Source organism: Sander vitreus, chromosome 4 (genome assembly GCF_031162955.1).
Source record: "Sander vitreus isolate 19-12246 chromosome 4, sanVit1, whole genome shotgun sequence".
Classification (NCBI taxonomy): domain Eukaryota; kingdom Metazoa; phylum Chordata; class Actinopteri; order Perciformes; family Percidae; genus Sander; species Sander vitreus.
In genome coordinates, this window is record NC_135858.1 from 1,628,855 (window position 1) to 1,643,854 (window position 15,000).

Consider the following 15,000-nt stretch of genomic DNA (forward strand, 5'->3'; position numbering starts at 1 on the left):
GTACTGGATGTGACTATTGGTTAAATTATTCTTCACACCTTAGGAAGAAGACATCTTATCATTCTTAGATAGTATTGGCCTGCTAGTTAGGCACTTGGCAGAGAAAATGCACTAGCGGTAGGGTTAAATATACATATATATATTACGTGGAAGCATTTGGTAGTCTATGGCGGCCTATTTATTACTACATCCCTCAAGGCTCACACACAGGAGTGAAATTACACATGAAGAGCTCTATTGTGCTATGTCAGAGCATTTCTAATTAATAGGATCCTGTACCCTGCCATATTAGCAAAAGTCTAAAGCCGTTCTTTTGGCCTGAGGGGGGGGGGGGGGTAGTCCAGCTGTTTGTTGTTAGAGCCAGGACACCCAGAGTCCTCCCTGTGTTTATCACAGTGCGGTGCTGAAGTGAACTTTCCATCAACAACCCCTCCCTCCCCTCCTCCCCTCCTCCACTCCCTGAAGAGCAGTTTCCTCTTTCAGGTGTCATCGGTCAATGGCAGTCTTCTTTCTCTGCAGAGGTTAAAAATGACTGCACGCTGTACCTGAGCTTGAACTTGAAATGCAGTTATTGTTGGTGCCGCAACATGACAGAGACGGGTGAGGGGTCACGTTTACATAGCTGACGGTTATTAATCACGTCCTCTAGGGTCACACCCGTACAATGAGGTGGTTTATGAGGCTACATCAACACTACTACTTTTTCATTTTGAAGCAGCGTTTTTGAGACAGTCTCAACAATCTCTGTCCACACAGGAGTTGTAGCTCCAGTTGCAGAACTAATCTCCGTCCATATTAACACGTCTGACAACGCACATCACATGACCATTCACACACACTGGGCATGTGCGTGTCGGTGTAAACAGGAAGCAGATTGTCTGACGTTACTCTGCGGTTGAAAATCATGGATATATACGTTTAAAGACCAGGGATATATTAGGTTGGACCGACGACGAGGTGGAACTGATGAACTGAAAAGTCTGTAAGACTAGCTAACAGATAAGACTGACTGACGTGCGTCATCGTATCCGTCTCTGTTTGTGTGGATGCGAGGCGTAAACGTAGCAAAAGATATTCCTTTTAAAAACAAAACGCAGTAGTGTAGATGTAGCCTGGAATACAAATAAAGCAACTTCAGGGATGTGATTATTTTTTAGCACTAGCTGAGGACTTAATCCAAAAACCAATGGCTGTAACATTTACAGAATCTAGTTAAGCTTTCCTTAGCGAGCAAAGTGTAAAGAAACCCCCAAAGTCAAACAAACGAGGGTATTAAAGGCAGAGGGAACTATTACACGGAGAGAAGTCCAACGAGGGTGGGTGGCATAAGTTTATAAGATATTTTGTGTATGATGTATTTCTGCTGATGTCAGCATACCTCCAAACCAGAGAGAGGGAGAGCAGGGCAGCGGTTCAGTGTGAAAATGAGCCCACTTGGCAGTGTGGGGTTTTTGAAAGCTGTTCAAGAACAACAGTAAGGCAGCAGCAGCAAAATGCCACGGGTCCCAGACATCCCTCGAGTGTGTCCTTTCCACATTATTTAAAGGGTAGGAATGCCGTGGCAGCACCTGCTCCACACAATGCTTCAGCTCTTGTGCGGAGGCAGATAAATGGTCTGCTGCGGCCCTCCTCTCCCCTCCGTTCTCAGACGCCATGCAGAGAGCATGAAAAGGCTGGGAGATTATGCCTCCCCTGGGGCCTGCCTTCAGAGGGCCAGGGGTTAGAGGCATACAGAGAAGTCTGCAGACGTGCCGATTAAAACGGAAAGTGAGTTTTAAACTTGCACACTTAGGACACATATGCTTGGTGTGCTCTCTAGAAATGGCCTGTACTATAAAATAGAAATCAAGAGGTTAAAACTGAAAGAAGAAAGAAGTTCTGGACGAAAGATGAAGAGTGATTTTGTATCTCCACTCTACATCTTTTCTTTGGAGCACAAAAAGAAGATGGAAAGCTGAAGGAAGCCATTCCTCTCTTGTGGGCCTGGCAAAACATGTCCGTCATTTCATGAACAAACAGTTGAGTGTTTGCTTCTTCCTCCAGATGGTTTCTTCCCCCCTCATTTCTTTTTGTTCCTCTCGCTGTGCTTCCTATTGTCTAATCCCTCTGGCCCACAGAGCTCTATAGGCTACAGTGACTGATTTAGACTCCCTTTACCTTCTGGAGAAAAATAGTCCTGCCGAAATAAAAGTGACACTTTTAGACTATCCCAGTATACAAAGACTTTCCTGTGCTATTAAACTCCTGTTAGAGGAGCGGCTCCCATTTGAGTCTCAGCCTGTGCTCTGCTCTAGCTTACAATCCAAAGACATGTTATGCAACAACACCCACATATAAGTTTCATACCGATGACCACATTTCCTACTGAAATTCAGCTGATTTCTGCTGGGATGTTGATGGGAAGTTGAAAAGGGGATTTGAGATGAGACAAAAAGTACATCACCAAATGCAAAGAACACAACAATTAAAACAAGATGCAAATCACATGTTCCAGGAACAATCTCACGTCTGTACAGTAATTATCAGCGGCGGTTCTGGGTGGGGGGCAAGTGTGGCCAGTGCCCCTGTAATATTAAGCCTTGACTTCCCCCTCTGGCCCCCTAACTTTGGCAAATATTTTCATATATTTTTCACCACACATTCATCTCCAAAGAGGGGATTTTATTCATGTGCAGTGATAAATTAAATCTAGGTTAACACTGAGTGAATATGCTTGTGTTTATTATTACGTGTGTATCGTCAATCTTTTGTAGAATCAAACATATGGAGAGTTGGTGGTACGTACTTGTGATTAATATATTTGGTACCCCTAAAATTGCATGTGGCCCCAGCCTGGCCCCTCCATTTGAATGGTCTAGAACCCCCACTGGTAATTATGAAACTCAAGCTGGTTAGCTTAGCTTAACGTAGCCCAAAGACTAGAAACGGGATAACTGATAATAACAAGTTAACGCAAATCCGCTGATCAGCAGTACGAGCGTGTAGCGTGTAAGCACAAATATTGACTTAAAAACAATTGTATTGATTTAAACATGGGCCACCAGAGTCTAGATCAGAACTTCGTCGATGGCAGTGTCCGTTAGCCCTTAAGCATGATTTATGCTTCTGCGTTAAATCTACACCGTGGCTACGTACGTGGGTACGTGGAGGCACGGACCTATGCCGTAGCCTGACCTGCACCTCTCTCCGCGGCTTGGTACTGTTGGATTTCCCCCGACTCATTTCCTGGTTCTCCTTCTCCGTAAACAACATGAAATCAAGGAGAGGGTTAACTTTTCCTGCTACAGATTTGCCGCCGTGGTCAGAAAGCACAGGGGAGACACTCACTATGACTCTAGAGTCAGCACTCGCTCCGAAGTGCTCGCTCTACCACACATTCCCCACACGCACACAGACATGCCGGCCCTGCTATTTTCTTAAAGAGATTGACGCACACACCAACGCACATGTATACACTTCAAGTATACACTTCAGGCCACTTCAGTAGGCTATGTCGAAAAGCTCTCCGTGGAGCCTCGGCAGAACCATAAGTCACACTTTACTCCTCAGCACTGTGGAGATAGGGCTGGCAATGCGTAATCAAACACATACATTAGTCTAGTGTACAGTAGTCTACTGTGCCTGACAATTTCCACATCACCATCTGCAAAATACATACCTACAGCAAATCTGCAGTTAATTAAAGACAATTTAAGACCTTAATTTTCCTGATTTTATCTCAAGACCTTTTAAGACTTTTTAAGGAGCCACGGAAAGCCTGTCTAAACCCACCACATATGATCTAGACCTGTTCGAGTCGTGATTCACTCGGATCTCTAACCAGGCCAATGATGGAGGAGGTGGCAGAGGTGGAAAGTAACGAAATAGATTTACTCACGTTACTGTATTGAGTAGTTTTGTTGTGTATTTTGTATTTTTCAAGTAGACTAGTTTTTAAAATCATTTAAAATGTACTTGGTTACGTTTTGAGTGAAGTATTGTATTTCGCTACATTATACAAATCCCATCCGTTACGGAGTAAAAAAAAAAAAAAAAAACTTCGACTAACGAAAACTGAAAGAAAGCATCTAGGCTGCCTACCAGGCACCAAGTCTTTCTGTAGGAGATTGAGAACGAGATGGAGGTGGATCACGCGAGCAACTACGGTTCAGAGACGGTTTCAGAGGGCCAATAGTATCATCGTGCAATGCCAGATGTGCCTGCCAAAGGTGACTGAACTGGCAGCATTCAATAACTCCACATCTAATCTGCGGAAGCATGTTTTGGTAAGTATTTGTGCATTGGTACTTCAAACAATGTTTTCATGACTAATTGCCAATTAGCAAAACAACATGTTTCGTGGCATTGCTAATTTTTGTCTAGCACTAGCAACCTGTAGGACAATGTATGTAGGACACTGGCTAAAATAGTTCACATACATCTAATGTCATGTGTCATGTTGTATACATTTGTATAGATGTTTATACATTTGTATAGATTTTTCTTTAATTAAAAACAAAATAGTTTTGGATTTATGACCCCTATATGTCCTATTTTCACTACATGGGAGAGTAACTAAGTAACTTTTACCTAAAGTACATTTTAAATGAACTACTTATTACTTTTACTCGAGTAATTCTTCAGATAGGTAATTTCACTTGTACTTGAGTAATATTTCATCAAAGTATTGGTACTTTTCCTTTTACTACATCTGACACTGAAGCGTGTTGGAAGAATAATGACTTCATTTTAAGGTAACCAAGTCACACAGCTTTTGTGATGTAAGGCAGGACAAAAAAAAGCATTGTATCCTACTCAATTCTTAAAGCACCTCTACTTGCACCTCTCTCTCTGGCCCTGTCCCTGGATGAGACTTGACTGAGCAAGCATTGAGGCTTTCGGTGGGAATATTCATGGAGCTTGGTTGCTAAGATCCATAGGACGGAGGTGATTGTGTGGTATTGTTCATTCGGGAGCGGAGTGAAAGAAGTGAGCAGAGATTGATGAGAACGGTCAGTCTGTTGCGGTTCTCACTCAATGGAGCTCTCTCTAGACAAGTCAGAGCCTTTGTGGTGTTGAATTATTTGCCATTTGTATCAATGGAAGGGCAGTGAAAAGACTTTGGAACGCAGTCTGCATAGATTAGTGGAGTTTAGGGTTATAAGGAAGGGTATTGTGGTTGCAAAATGTGTTATTTAGAACCACCTAAAGGCAGGTAGTAGTGAGGACTTTAATCACATGGGTTTGGTTGAATGTGACTCTGTCTTAGAGACCGTAATAACATCATTACGAAGATGTTACAACTACTTAGAGAAATCTTCTTCCTAAGAAATCCAGACCTGCAGACACTGATTATATGGTTGGAGCAGGGGCAACAGACGCAGAGATAAACATTAAACCAATGGCTTTGTACTTTAAAAGTCCAATTACACCCTTACTTCCACCAAAATAAGAGGAGTAGGCCCGACCTGCCACACACGATGCCTGTTAAACAGACTAAAACACAACAAGACTGAAAATTGGAAAAGTACACCACATCAAGCCTTCATAAGTAGCATGGCGGAGTTTTCCAGGCATGAAGCCAGAAGTAAACAGTAAGTCATTTTACTTTAGGAAGGATTATAATTCATTATGGTTCATTCTGGCCACAAAGGCATCACTACTGCACTAACCTGCCAAAAACAAGCCCTTCTTTCTCATGACATAATGAACAGCCAGACACTTGTTTTGCTCATGGTTTGACAGCTGATTGGAGGTCAAAAAAATAAATAAAGGTCTTTGTCTAGTCTATGCCATCTCTCTGTGACTCGGGGCAGTATTTTCTTCGATGTATTAACACAATGCCATAGGAAAATCACAAGAACATTTGAAGAAACATGTTTATTTCTATTTAAATACATCTAAAAAGAATCAATACCAAAATGCCATTCGCAAACAGTGTATTGCAATTTGCAACTGCAGCAATCTCACTTTCCAGCGGGGCGGTAGCCAGGCAACGCATTCTCACCAACGGGTCTGTATGATATCGTACGAAAATGTATGCACACCAAAACGTATGATGTCCTATGAAATAAGGAGACCGCCAGCTGGCTACGAGCTCCATGACGCCGAGCGACAGTTGCTAGTTGTTTAAGAACAGAGCTTCGCGACGCGGGCCACGGACCTCCACCACAGCTCGGTCGTATCAGCGACAGTTAGTAGATGTGTTTAGCCGAAAATGGGTGACTTTGAGCCGGGTACAGAGCACCGTGAGCTGCTGCTCGTTTGGGTGGATATTACGGTTAAATTTAGTCCACAACATATGAGCGTTTTGCAGCGACAACAGTTAAGATTAATCACCAAAACAACTAGTTATGATTAGGAAAAAGATCGTGGTTTGGATTAAAACACTTCCAAGGAACACGCATTTCCTGGGTGAAAGTCTTTAGTTTTCCCCGGGAAGCAAACTCCTCTCCCCGGCTTGGAAGTCCTGTACGTTATTGCCCATCCACCCCGACCAGCTCCCTACGCGGCCAGCCGCGTTCTTATACAGCGGCCGTCAATGTGGTCCAAACAGCAAAAAAACAAACATGGAATGCTTATGAATTACAATGCTTAACTTTTCGTAGCTTTTTGAACGAATGGTTCATGAGAACAGGCTGAGCCAGGGCATGATTGCAACCCCCCCTCCCTTACCTTCACCCACACCGCCTGAAAGTCTGACCAGACAGCAAAAATGCTACAAAAACAGTTGCTAATTGGAGTTTTCATATATATATTTTTTCATATTTCAACCTTCTGTCAAACCACCTTCTCTCTCAAAGAAATCAGTTTCTTTGTCTTGTCTAAATAATCGTACAAATGGAAATAGCAGAGCAGACTTTTGGTGTTTAGTTGAAGTTGTTCACACTAAAAGTGATGGAAGTTGTTGTTTGAAAAATAAAAAATAAACATATAGGTCGGCCAAAATATGCACCTCTAGATTTGGGGACAGTTTTTTCCCACAAGCAATTTGCACATTAAATAAGAAAAGCCAATAAGCACTTTCATCCACTAGTGCTGCGATGCACTTGCACTTTACGTAATAATGTGCAATACGAGTAAATTATTTTACTTAATTATTTCACTGTTTTGACAATTTACTCTAGTTTTAATCCTTTTACTATCTTCACATTCTCTGATTTATGTTCTTAGTTTAATGTGTGTGTTTTTATATTTGCACCATGGAGTAGGGCTGTGCAATTGATCAAAATTGTAATTGTGATTATGATTTTGGCAAAAAGTAATTTTAGAAAAATGATTATTTTGCACATTACGTGTTGCAAGTAAACTCTTATTTTGTCTTGTGTTCTGAATGAAAAAAAAACTGTTTGAACGGGAAAAGCATGAAGGGAAATGTCCCAGTTCAAGGTGTTCTCACTGTTGAGTTGTTTAACCGTTTCACTGTTTTTGAAGTTCAGTGAATGCAACATCTTCCCAAAAGACAGTGAGTATTTGTGCTAAATAATCGTGATTTCAATATTGACCAAAATAATCGTGATTATGACTTTTTCCATAATCGAGAAGTACTACCATGAAGTGGCACTTTTAATTTGGTTGTATGTACTCACAGTTGTTATTTATTTATTTATCTATTTATTACTGATGCTGCTAACGTATCAGGAATGAACCTAATCTGTTATCTGTAATGTACGTATCTACTGCTGGGACATTTTCACCTCTTGCTCTTATTCAACTGCCTTTTTAAAAATGTAAATAGTTTTGGGTACATTTTTAGTGTTTAGTTGTGATTGTTGTGTTTTCTAAATACTCAGGGAGTACCAACATCATTTTGTTGTAATACTGTCAGACAGTGGTGCAATGACAATATTATGTCTTATGTCTCTTATGTCTTATGTATCTTATGTCTTATGTCCAGTGTTGTAATGTAACAAAGTACAAATACTTTGTTACTGTACTTAAGTAGAATTTTCATGTATCTGTACTTTACTTTTACTTTTACTCCACTACATTTCCTCTAAGCATCTTCATTACTTGGTACTACAAAATAACATCAGAAGAAATCTGTTAGACTGCAAAAAAGCAGTTTGGCGCATCATTGCTCCTAGATTGCACACTCCATTCCAGTTGGTGACGTAATGCCGTTTGTTGCCAAGCGCCAAAACTAAAGAAGACGAGGAAGATGCATAATAATGGATAGCGTCATGGAAGCACCTGCAGCAGGCTCTGCTGCCAACGTAACAGAAAACACTTAATGTAATACAGCATTCGCAGGGTCCTTACCTGTAGTAGAGGAGCTCTGATTCCAGCTGGAGGATGTGCCTCTGCAGGGCCGGCACATGACTGGCCTTGGCTTCCAGTTCCTTCACCTTCCCCAGGCCGCTGAGCAGCGCCTGCCTGGCCTCCTCCACCTTCCTCCTCATGCCCACCTGCTCCCTCTTCAGGGCTCGGTTGCAGTCCTCTAGAGCAGCCACAGTCTCCTTGGAGCTCCACAGCTCCTGCTCCAGTCTCTCATTACAGAGCATGGCCTCCTCTACCTGTCGGTCGCTGGAGCTCCGCAGCAGCTCTATCTCGTGGATGATGTTCTGCAGGCTTTTCAGGTTGCTATAGGTGCTGCTTTTCGGGTTGGTGTTGCTCAAACTTTTCTGGGCCTCTTGTTTCTGCCGAGCAGCAAAACAGCCTTCCTCTGGTTTATGTTTGGAGTGACTTTTCCATAGTCCTACCTGAACAAAAGTGCAACAGGTGACAAAAGGGGACCAAATCAAGATATTTTCTAAAACCAAATTGCATCTGCTTAGTCACATTCTAGTTAGTCTTGCATTTGCCACACTTTCCTCCACAGCGCTGCCGAAAAAGGGTCTGGCTAGTCCACACAGCATTCCGGGATGGGAGAAAAACGTGCTCTGGTTTATTGGCATTTCTTTAAACCAATCACAATCGTCCTGGGCGGACGGAGCCACGGTGCCTCTGCAAAATAGCCTCGGGAAGGAACTTGTTTTGGTGGAACATGTGTACGTTCAAAAGTAGTTTTAGTCGTGCAATAGAAAACTCAGATTGGACAGATAGTCTAGCTAGCTGTCTGGATTTACCCTGCAGAGATCTGAGGAGCAGTTAACCATAGTCCTCACAAATCCACCGGAGGTTAGAACGCCAACATAAAGAAAACATTCGGCGTAATTTCCAGCTGCACTTGAACAATCCCGGAAATGAAACGTCGTCGATATAGACTACATTCTAGTAATCGCCATCAAGTACTCCAAAACATATGCCGATATCGGTCTTTTGTTCCATACCCTCTAATACCACCCACAGGTGCGCGTCATAAAACAGCACCCCTAGCGGTGGCGGAAATAGAACATCATATCTAAACCAAAGTAAACGTGAATGTGACTAAGCAGATGACATAAGTTGTATCTAATGGCTTTATAAATAGATCACATTTAAGCCATTAGGTAGAACAACTTTTGGGTTACCAGTTTGTGAAAAATATATCTTGTTGGTAGGGCTGGGTATCGTTCAAAAATGTTCGATACCAGTACTACCAGTAATACTGTGACTTTGATATAAGTTCCTGAATGATACATTTTTCAAAGCAAATTTTATAAAATCCATTTTAAAGGTGCTCTAAGCGATGTTGGGTAACGGCACTTCTTGTTGACGTTTGATGTATTTTCAAACAAAATGAGGCTAGCTCGCCCCTCCCTCCTCCTCATCCAGTCCCCTCCCCCTCCCTTCCTCCCTTCCGCGCGCTAACAGCCCAACCCCCGACCCCAAATCCTTCTTGTCGGTTATTGGCTGGAACGCTGGAAGACTGTTTGTTATGTTTGGTGGTGCAGGTTGGCGCAGTTTGTTTTTGTTGCTGTTTGTGGAGCCTGGGCTGTCTACAGTGTGTTCAGGGGACAGGCAGCTAGCAGATAGTGAGGAGATGTTTTTTTACAGTGTGTTCAGGGGACAGGCAGCTAGCAGATAGTGAGGAGATGTTTTTTTACAGTGTGTTCAGGGGACAGGCAGCTAGCAGATAGTGAGGAGATGTTTTTTACAGTGTGTTCAGGGGACAGGCAGCTAGCAGATACTGAGGAGATGTTTTTTTACAGTGTGTTCAGGGGACAGGCAGCTAGCAGATAGTGAGGAGATGTTTTTTTACAGTGTGTTCAGGGGACAGGCAGCTAGCAGATAGTGAGGAGATGTTTTTTTACAGTGTGTTCAGGGGACAGGCAGCTAGCAGATAGTGAGGAGATGTTTTTTTACAGTGTGTTCAGGGGACAGGCAGCTAGCAGATAGTGAGGAGATGTTTTTTTACAGTGTGTTCAGGGGACAGGCAGCTAGCAGATAGTGAAGGAGATGTTTGCTGTATGTGACAAAAAATGTTGTAGCCTAAAAAACGCGTGACATCGCTTAGAGCAGGGATCTTCAACAGGGGATCCGGGACCCCTAGGGGGTCCTCAGAGTCAATGCGGGGGGGGGGCTCCAAATTATTGAAAAATGTAGACGTTTTTTTTTCAAAACTGAAAAAGTCTTAACATGAATCTAACAAATTATTAGCAAATATAAATCCCCACTGATGATAGGGTTACTGGCCTATAGGCAAGGTAGTCTCTAAGGTAGCCATCCACAGGTACAGTTCATCCTAAGGATCCACTGTGCCACATGTATGTCTAACATTAAAACATGATTAATAAAATCATGCCAACAATTATTAGGCTATTTTAATAGCATATTCTATGCAAAGAAAGGTATGTGTAAAGGTTTTAGGCCGCCCTACACGTTACTGTAGGCCCAGTTTAATATGCAACTTAATTTTATACAATATATGTAGTAGGGGGTCCCTGCTCCGTCTCTCTTTCAGTTAAGGGGTCCTTGGCTTAAAAAAGGTTGAAGACCCCTGGCTTAGAGCACCTTTAACAAATCTTTTTATTTACCCAGAAGCCACCCCTTTGCTCCGCCCCTTGGCATTAGGGGCTTGTATGTTCAAACTGAATGATATTACCATTAGCCTCTATCTAAGAATATAGACAGCACCATGTTCAAAACTTAAGGAGGGTGGTTGTGTGAGTGTATCCCTCTTCTTCTTACAGTAGCAGCAACACCAATGCTCTCACCTGCAGAGCCAAACACCGGGCATCACTGCTCTGAAGTGCGGCTCGCATGTCCTCAATCAGCTCCCTCAAACTTGCATTCTCATCTTCCAGTTTGGCTATTCGGTCCTCTGCTTCCTCCAGCGCCACTATCTCCTCATAGCACTCCTTGGTGCAGGATCCGAGCCTGCAGCCGGAGGCGTGCCGGCCCTCCGAGGAGGGGTCGGAGTCTCCGCTCACACCCACACACAGCAGCTTCTCTCGCCGCCTCAGAGGGCTTCTGAGGCGGATCTGAGTCTCGATATGCTCGCTGTCCTTCCCGACCAGCAGCCGACCGTTCTCATACTGACACCCCGCCTTGGTGCTAAAGAATCCGCACAGTTTGGCGTGGAAGTGTCTGAACGTGAGCTCGCTGGGTAAATTGTCTAAAACGCCGGTGCATTCTGTATCCTCCGAGTCTTTGTTCAGTCCCAGAACTTCACACAATATGTTAAAATCCTCCACAGGGATTTTGCCTCCACCTTGATAGTCCATGTGATGGAAAATCTCCTGTAGGTATTGATCCAACCCGGTAGCCAAAACTATAATTTCGTTCTCCACTCCCCGGTCCAATCCGTAATGGTAAGCCAGAGTGCTGACTATCCATTGTGTCCTGCGCGCCGGACGGCTGTATGGATCAATGGAGTCTATTGCATCCATCATTTCTACTGAGACACATCATATTTCCTCAAACTTAACACAGTTACTTTTGTTTTGGTTTGTTTTTTTGTATCCAATATGCTGTCGTCATGTGTGTTCATCCTCTCAGTAGTAGCTCTATAGCAGACTGGCAGAGCTGAAACGAGGCGTGTGTTAAAACAGGGCAGATTTGAATTTAGCACTGCCCCCAAAATCCAAAACCAGGGGTCCCAACCAGGAGGCTGTAGCTAATATAGGCTATGCACTATAACGGTCTCATGTTTGCCAGGAGTGTAATTGCCACCAGGTGTGTAAACTTTTGTCATTCTCTTGGGTTGACCTTGTTAAGATGTAAGATGCCCAAGAGACTATGCTGTGGAGCAGAGGTAGCCTATAGGCTAAACTTTTTCCTTTTTTTTTTTTCAACTGAAGAATTTTTACTGCATGGTCTTTACCCAGGGGTAAAACACAAGCTCATATGTAGGGCTTTTTGCACAATTTGCACCTTGCTTATCCCTGCATGCGTAATGCATGAGTTCATTTGTACGCAGTTTTTCACTACAGCTTCTGAATGCAATGCTCATCTGCAGGGGCAGCCGTTTTTCAGAAGTGACGGGCACAGATTGTTCAGGATGATGATTTTTATTCTGTTTTACGACCTGCTAAAGTGTAAAGGGGCCCGGGCACGCCTCCCCAGATACATTTTTTGGCTGTATTTGGCCAAATTTGGTGGAATCTGGCACATTCTAATACCACTATTCCATCATATACACTGATCTTAATAATTGCATATTTAAATGAGTTTTCGCCTACTTATGGTTCGTTTCAAATCAACTCCTCAGAAGTGTTGTAAGTGTGGGGGACAGATAGCCTGGTCCTACCAGACTCTGGTACTCTAGCCTGGTCCTACCAGACTCTGGTACACTAGCCTGGTCCTACCAGACTCTGGTACTCTAGCCTGGTCCTACCAGACTCTGGTACACTAGCCTGGTCCTACCAGACTCTGGTACATTAGCCTGGTCCTACCAGACTCTGGTACTCTAGCCTGGTCCTACCAGACTCTGGTACACTAGCCTGGTCCTACCAGACTCTGGTCCATTAGCCTGGTCCTACCAGACTCTGGTACTCTAGCCTGGTCCTACCAGACTCTGGTCCATTAACCTGGTCCTACCAGACTCTGGTCCATTAGCCTGGTCCTACCAGACTCTGGTCCATTAACCTGGTCCTACCAGACTCTGGTACATTAGCCTGGTCCTACCAGACTCTGGTACTCTAGCCTGGTCCTACCAGACTCTGGTCCATTAGCCTGGTCCTACCAGACTCTGGTACTCTAGCCTGGTCCTACCAGACTCTGGTACACTAGCCTGGTCCTACCAGACTCTGGTACTCTAGCCTGGTCCTACCAGACTCTGGTCCATTAGCCTGGTCCTACCAGACTCTGGTACACTAGCCTGGTCCTACCAGACTCTGGTCCATTAACCTGGTCCTACCAGACTCTGGTACTCTAGCCTGGTCCTACCAGACTCTGGTCCACTAGCCTGGTCCTACCAGACTCTGGTCCATTAGCCTGATTTAGCGGATTTTTTGAATTAATTAGGAAATGTGTGACTGCAAATAAGTTCAGGATGTGTTAGGAAAAGTGTCCATCTGGAACTGGCAGGATGTTTTTTTACCTCCATGTTTTACAGACACATTAACAAAGTTAATTTATGGGGAAATCATACATCAAAATAAACGTACTACAAGGCTCCCAGTATTATTCTATAGTAGCCTACCTTAACTGTAAATTGCTTAAACTTTCTTGTCAAAATTCAATTTTTTCTCTTTATAAACCAGATGTGTAGAATCTTTAATTGTTTTTTTGTTTTCAGTTATAACAGTCTCATGTTGGCTTTATTCCTTTAATGACGTTCATGCAAATACATCTTGCTGTCCTTGTACTTTTTTTTTTTTTTGGAAATACTTTCCCCAATATATCTGTTGTAACTTGTAACATATCCATGTTTCATTATGTGCTGTTTAGTTTTTTATGATGTCTTCATTTTAGAACAAAACAATATTAGCGATATCATGAAACCTTTATTATCTTAGCAACATTTCATATTCACAAAAGTCAATTCTGTAACAGAACACCTTCATTTAAAGTTTTTGTGAATGTAATGCAACAACAGATACAAACTATTCAGCACTTTACAAACATCAACGCCTCAATGACCCTTGACGTAGGCCTATGTACATTTTTTTAATTGCACGAACTGCTGAATCCTTTTTTTAATGTCTTTTTTTATTGTTATAATTTAGTTACCCCTGCAAGTATAGTGTCATTTGTCATTGCACTTGTTTTGCAATAAATAATTAGAAAAAAATAGCACATCAACCATGAATAGGCCTAACTGAAAACATACCCTAGTCGTTTTCTTTCATGGTATGGAATACCGATAGTCCTAACAGCACGTGAGGGCAGCAGCTGTACACGCATCACTTCCTTCACTGCAGTGGTTGTCATGGCGGTGGTTGCGCGGCAACGCGTTGCACTCGGAGTTAATTTGTGACAGTTCAGTAGACTAGCTACTTTACTAGCAGGCTATGGCACTTACTGTGACAATAATTGAAATGAAATGAGTTAGCAGCTACGGAAATTATAGTCCAGGTAAAGTGACAAGAAGTGCAGAAGTATGTTTGATTTTTGATTAAGTGACACGTTTGAGGTTTTACTGTAAACGTCTCTAACGTTTCACGAACACGTCAGACTCCTCGTTTCCGGACCAGGTGAGCACACAGCAGAAACAACTGTAACCTATGTGTTCTCTTAATATACAGTCATTAATATTAATACGGAAACACATACTAGTTGTCAGAGAAATTGCAGTTCTTGTTTTACATTTCCAGAATGAACTAGGTAGGTAGGTATCGACGTTAGTGGTTTTCAAAGTGGGACCTCAGGGGTCCTTAAGGGGGTTCCCGGGGGTCCCCCTGCGAAAAGGGGAATCATTCATTTTCACTGTAATAACATCCATAAGTAACACAATGACAGAATGTATGGCCATGGGTTTCATAGAGCAGGGGTTCTCAAACAAATCAGTCAAAGGTCCGGAACAATGGCAGTAACAAAAAAACATTTGGTCCGTTTTTTGTTTTTTTTTAGCTTCATGAAGGAAGTTTTTGTGGCTTCGACATTTTTTTCTGGCTTTTTTCAATTTTTTGTTGTTGCTTTTGCAACGTTTTTGTCGCCTTTTGAAGTTTTTGTTTCCGTTTTCTATGTTTTTGTCGCTTTTATCGACGTTCTTTT

General features: G+C 42.8%; 1 protein-coding gene across 1 annotated transcript in view; it reads right to left on the minus strand.

The window, feature by feature from the left end:
- Positions 1–11,846, minus strand: part of efcc1 (EF-hand and coiled-coil domain containing 1) — a 28,278-nt gene extending 16,432 nt beyond the window's left edge. The window contains exons 1-2 of the mRNA XM_078247661.1: positions 11,058–11,846; positions 8,242–8,681 (exon numbers count right to left, since the gene is read on the minus strand). Coding sequence (XP_078103787.1) covers positions 8,242–8,681; positions 11,058–11,735 — 1,118 coding nt within the window. The 5' untranslated portion in view covers positions 11,736–11,846. The remainder of the gene's footprint in view (positions 1–8,241; positions 8,682–11,057) is intronic.
- Between the last annotated feature and the right edge of the window lie 3,154 nt (positions 11,847–15,000).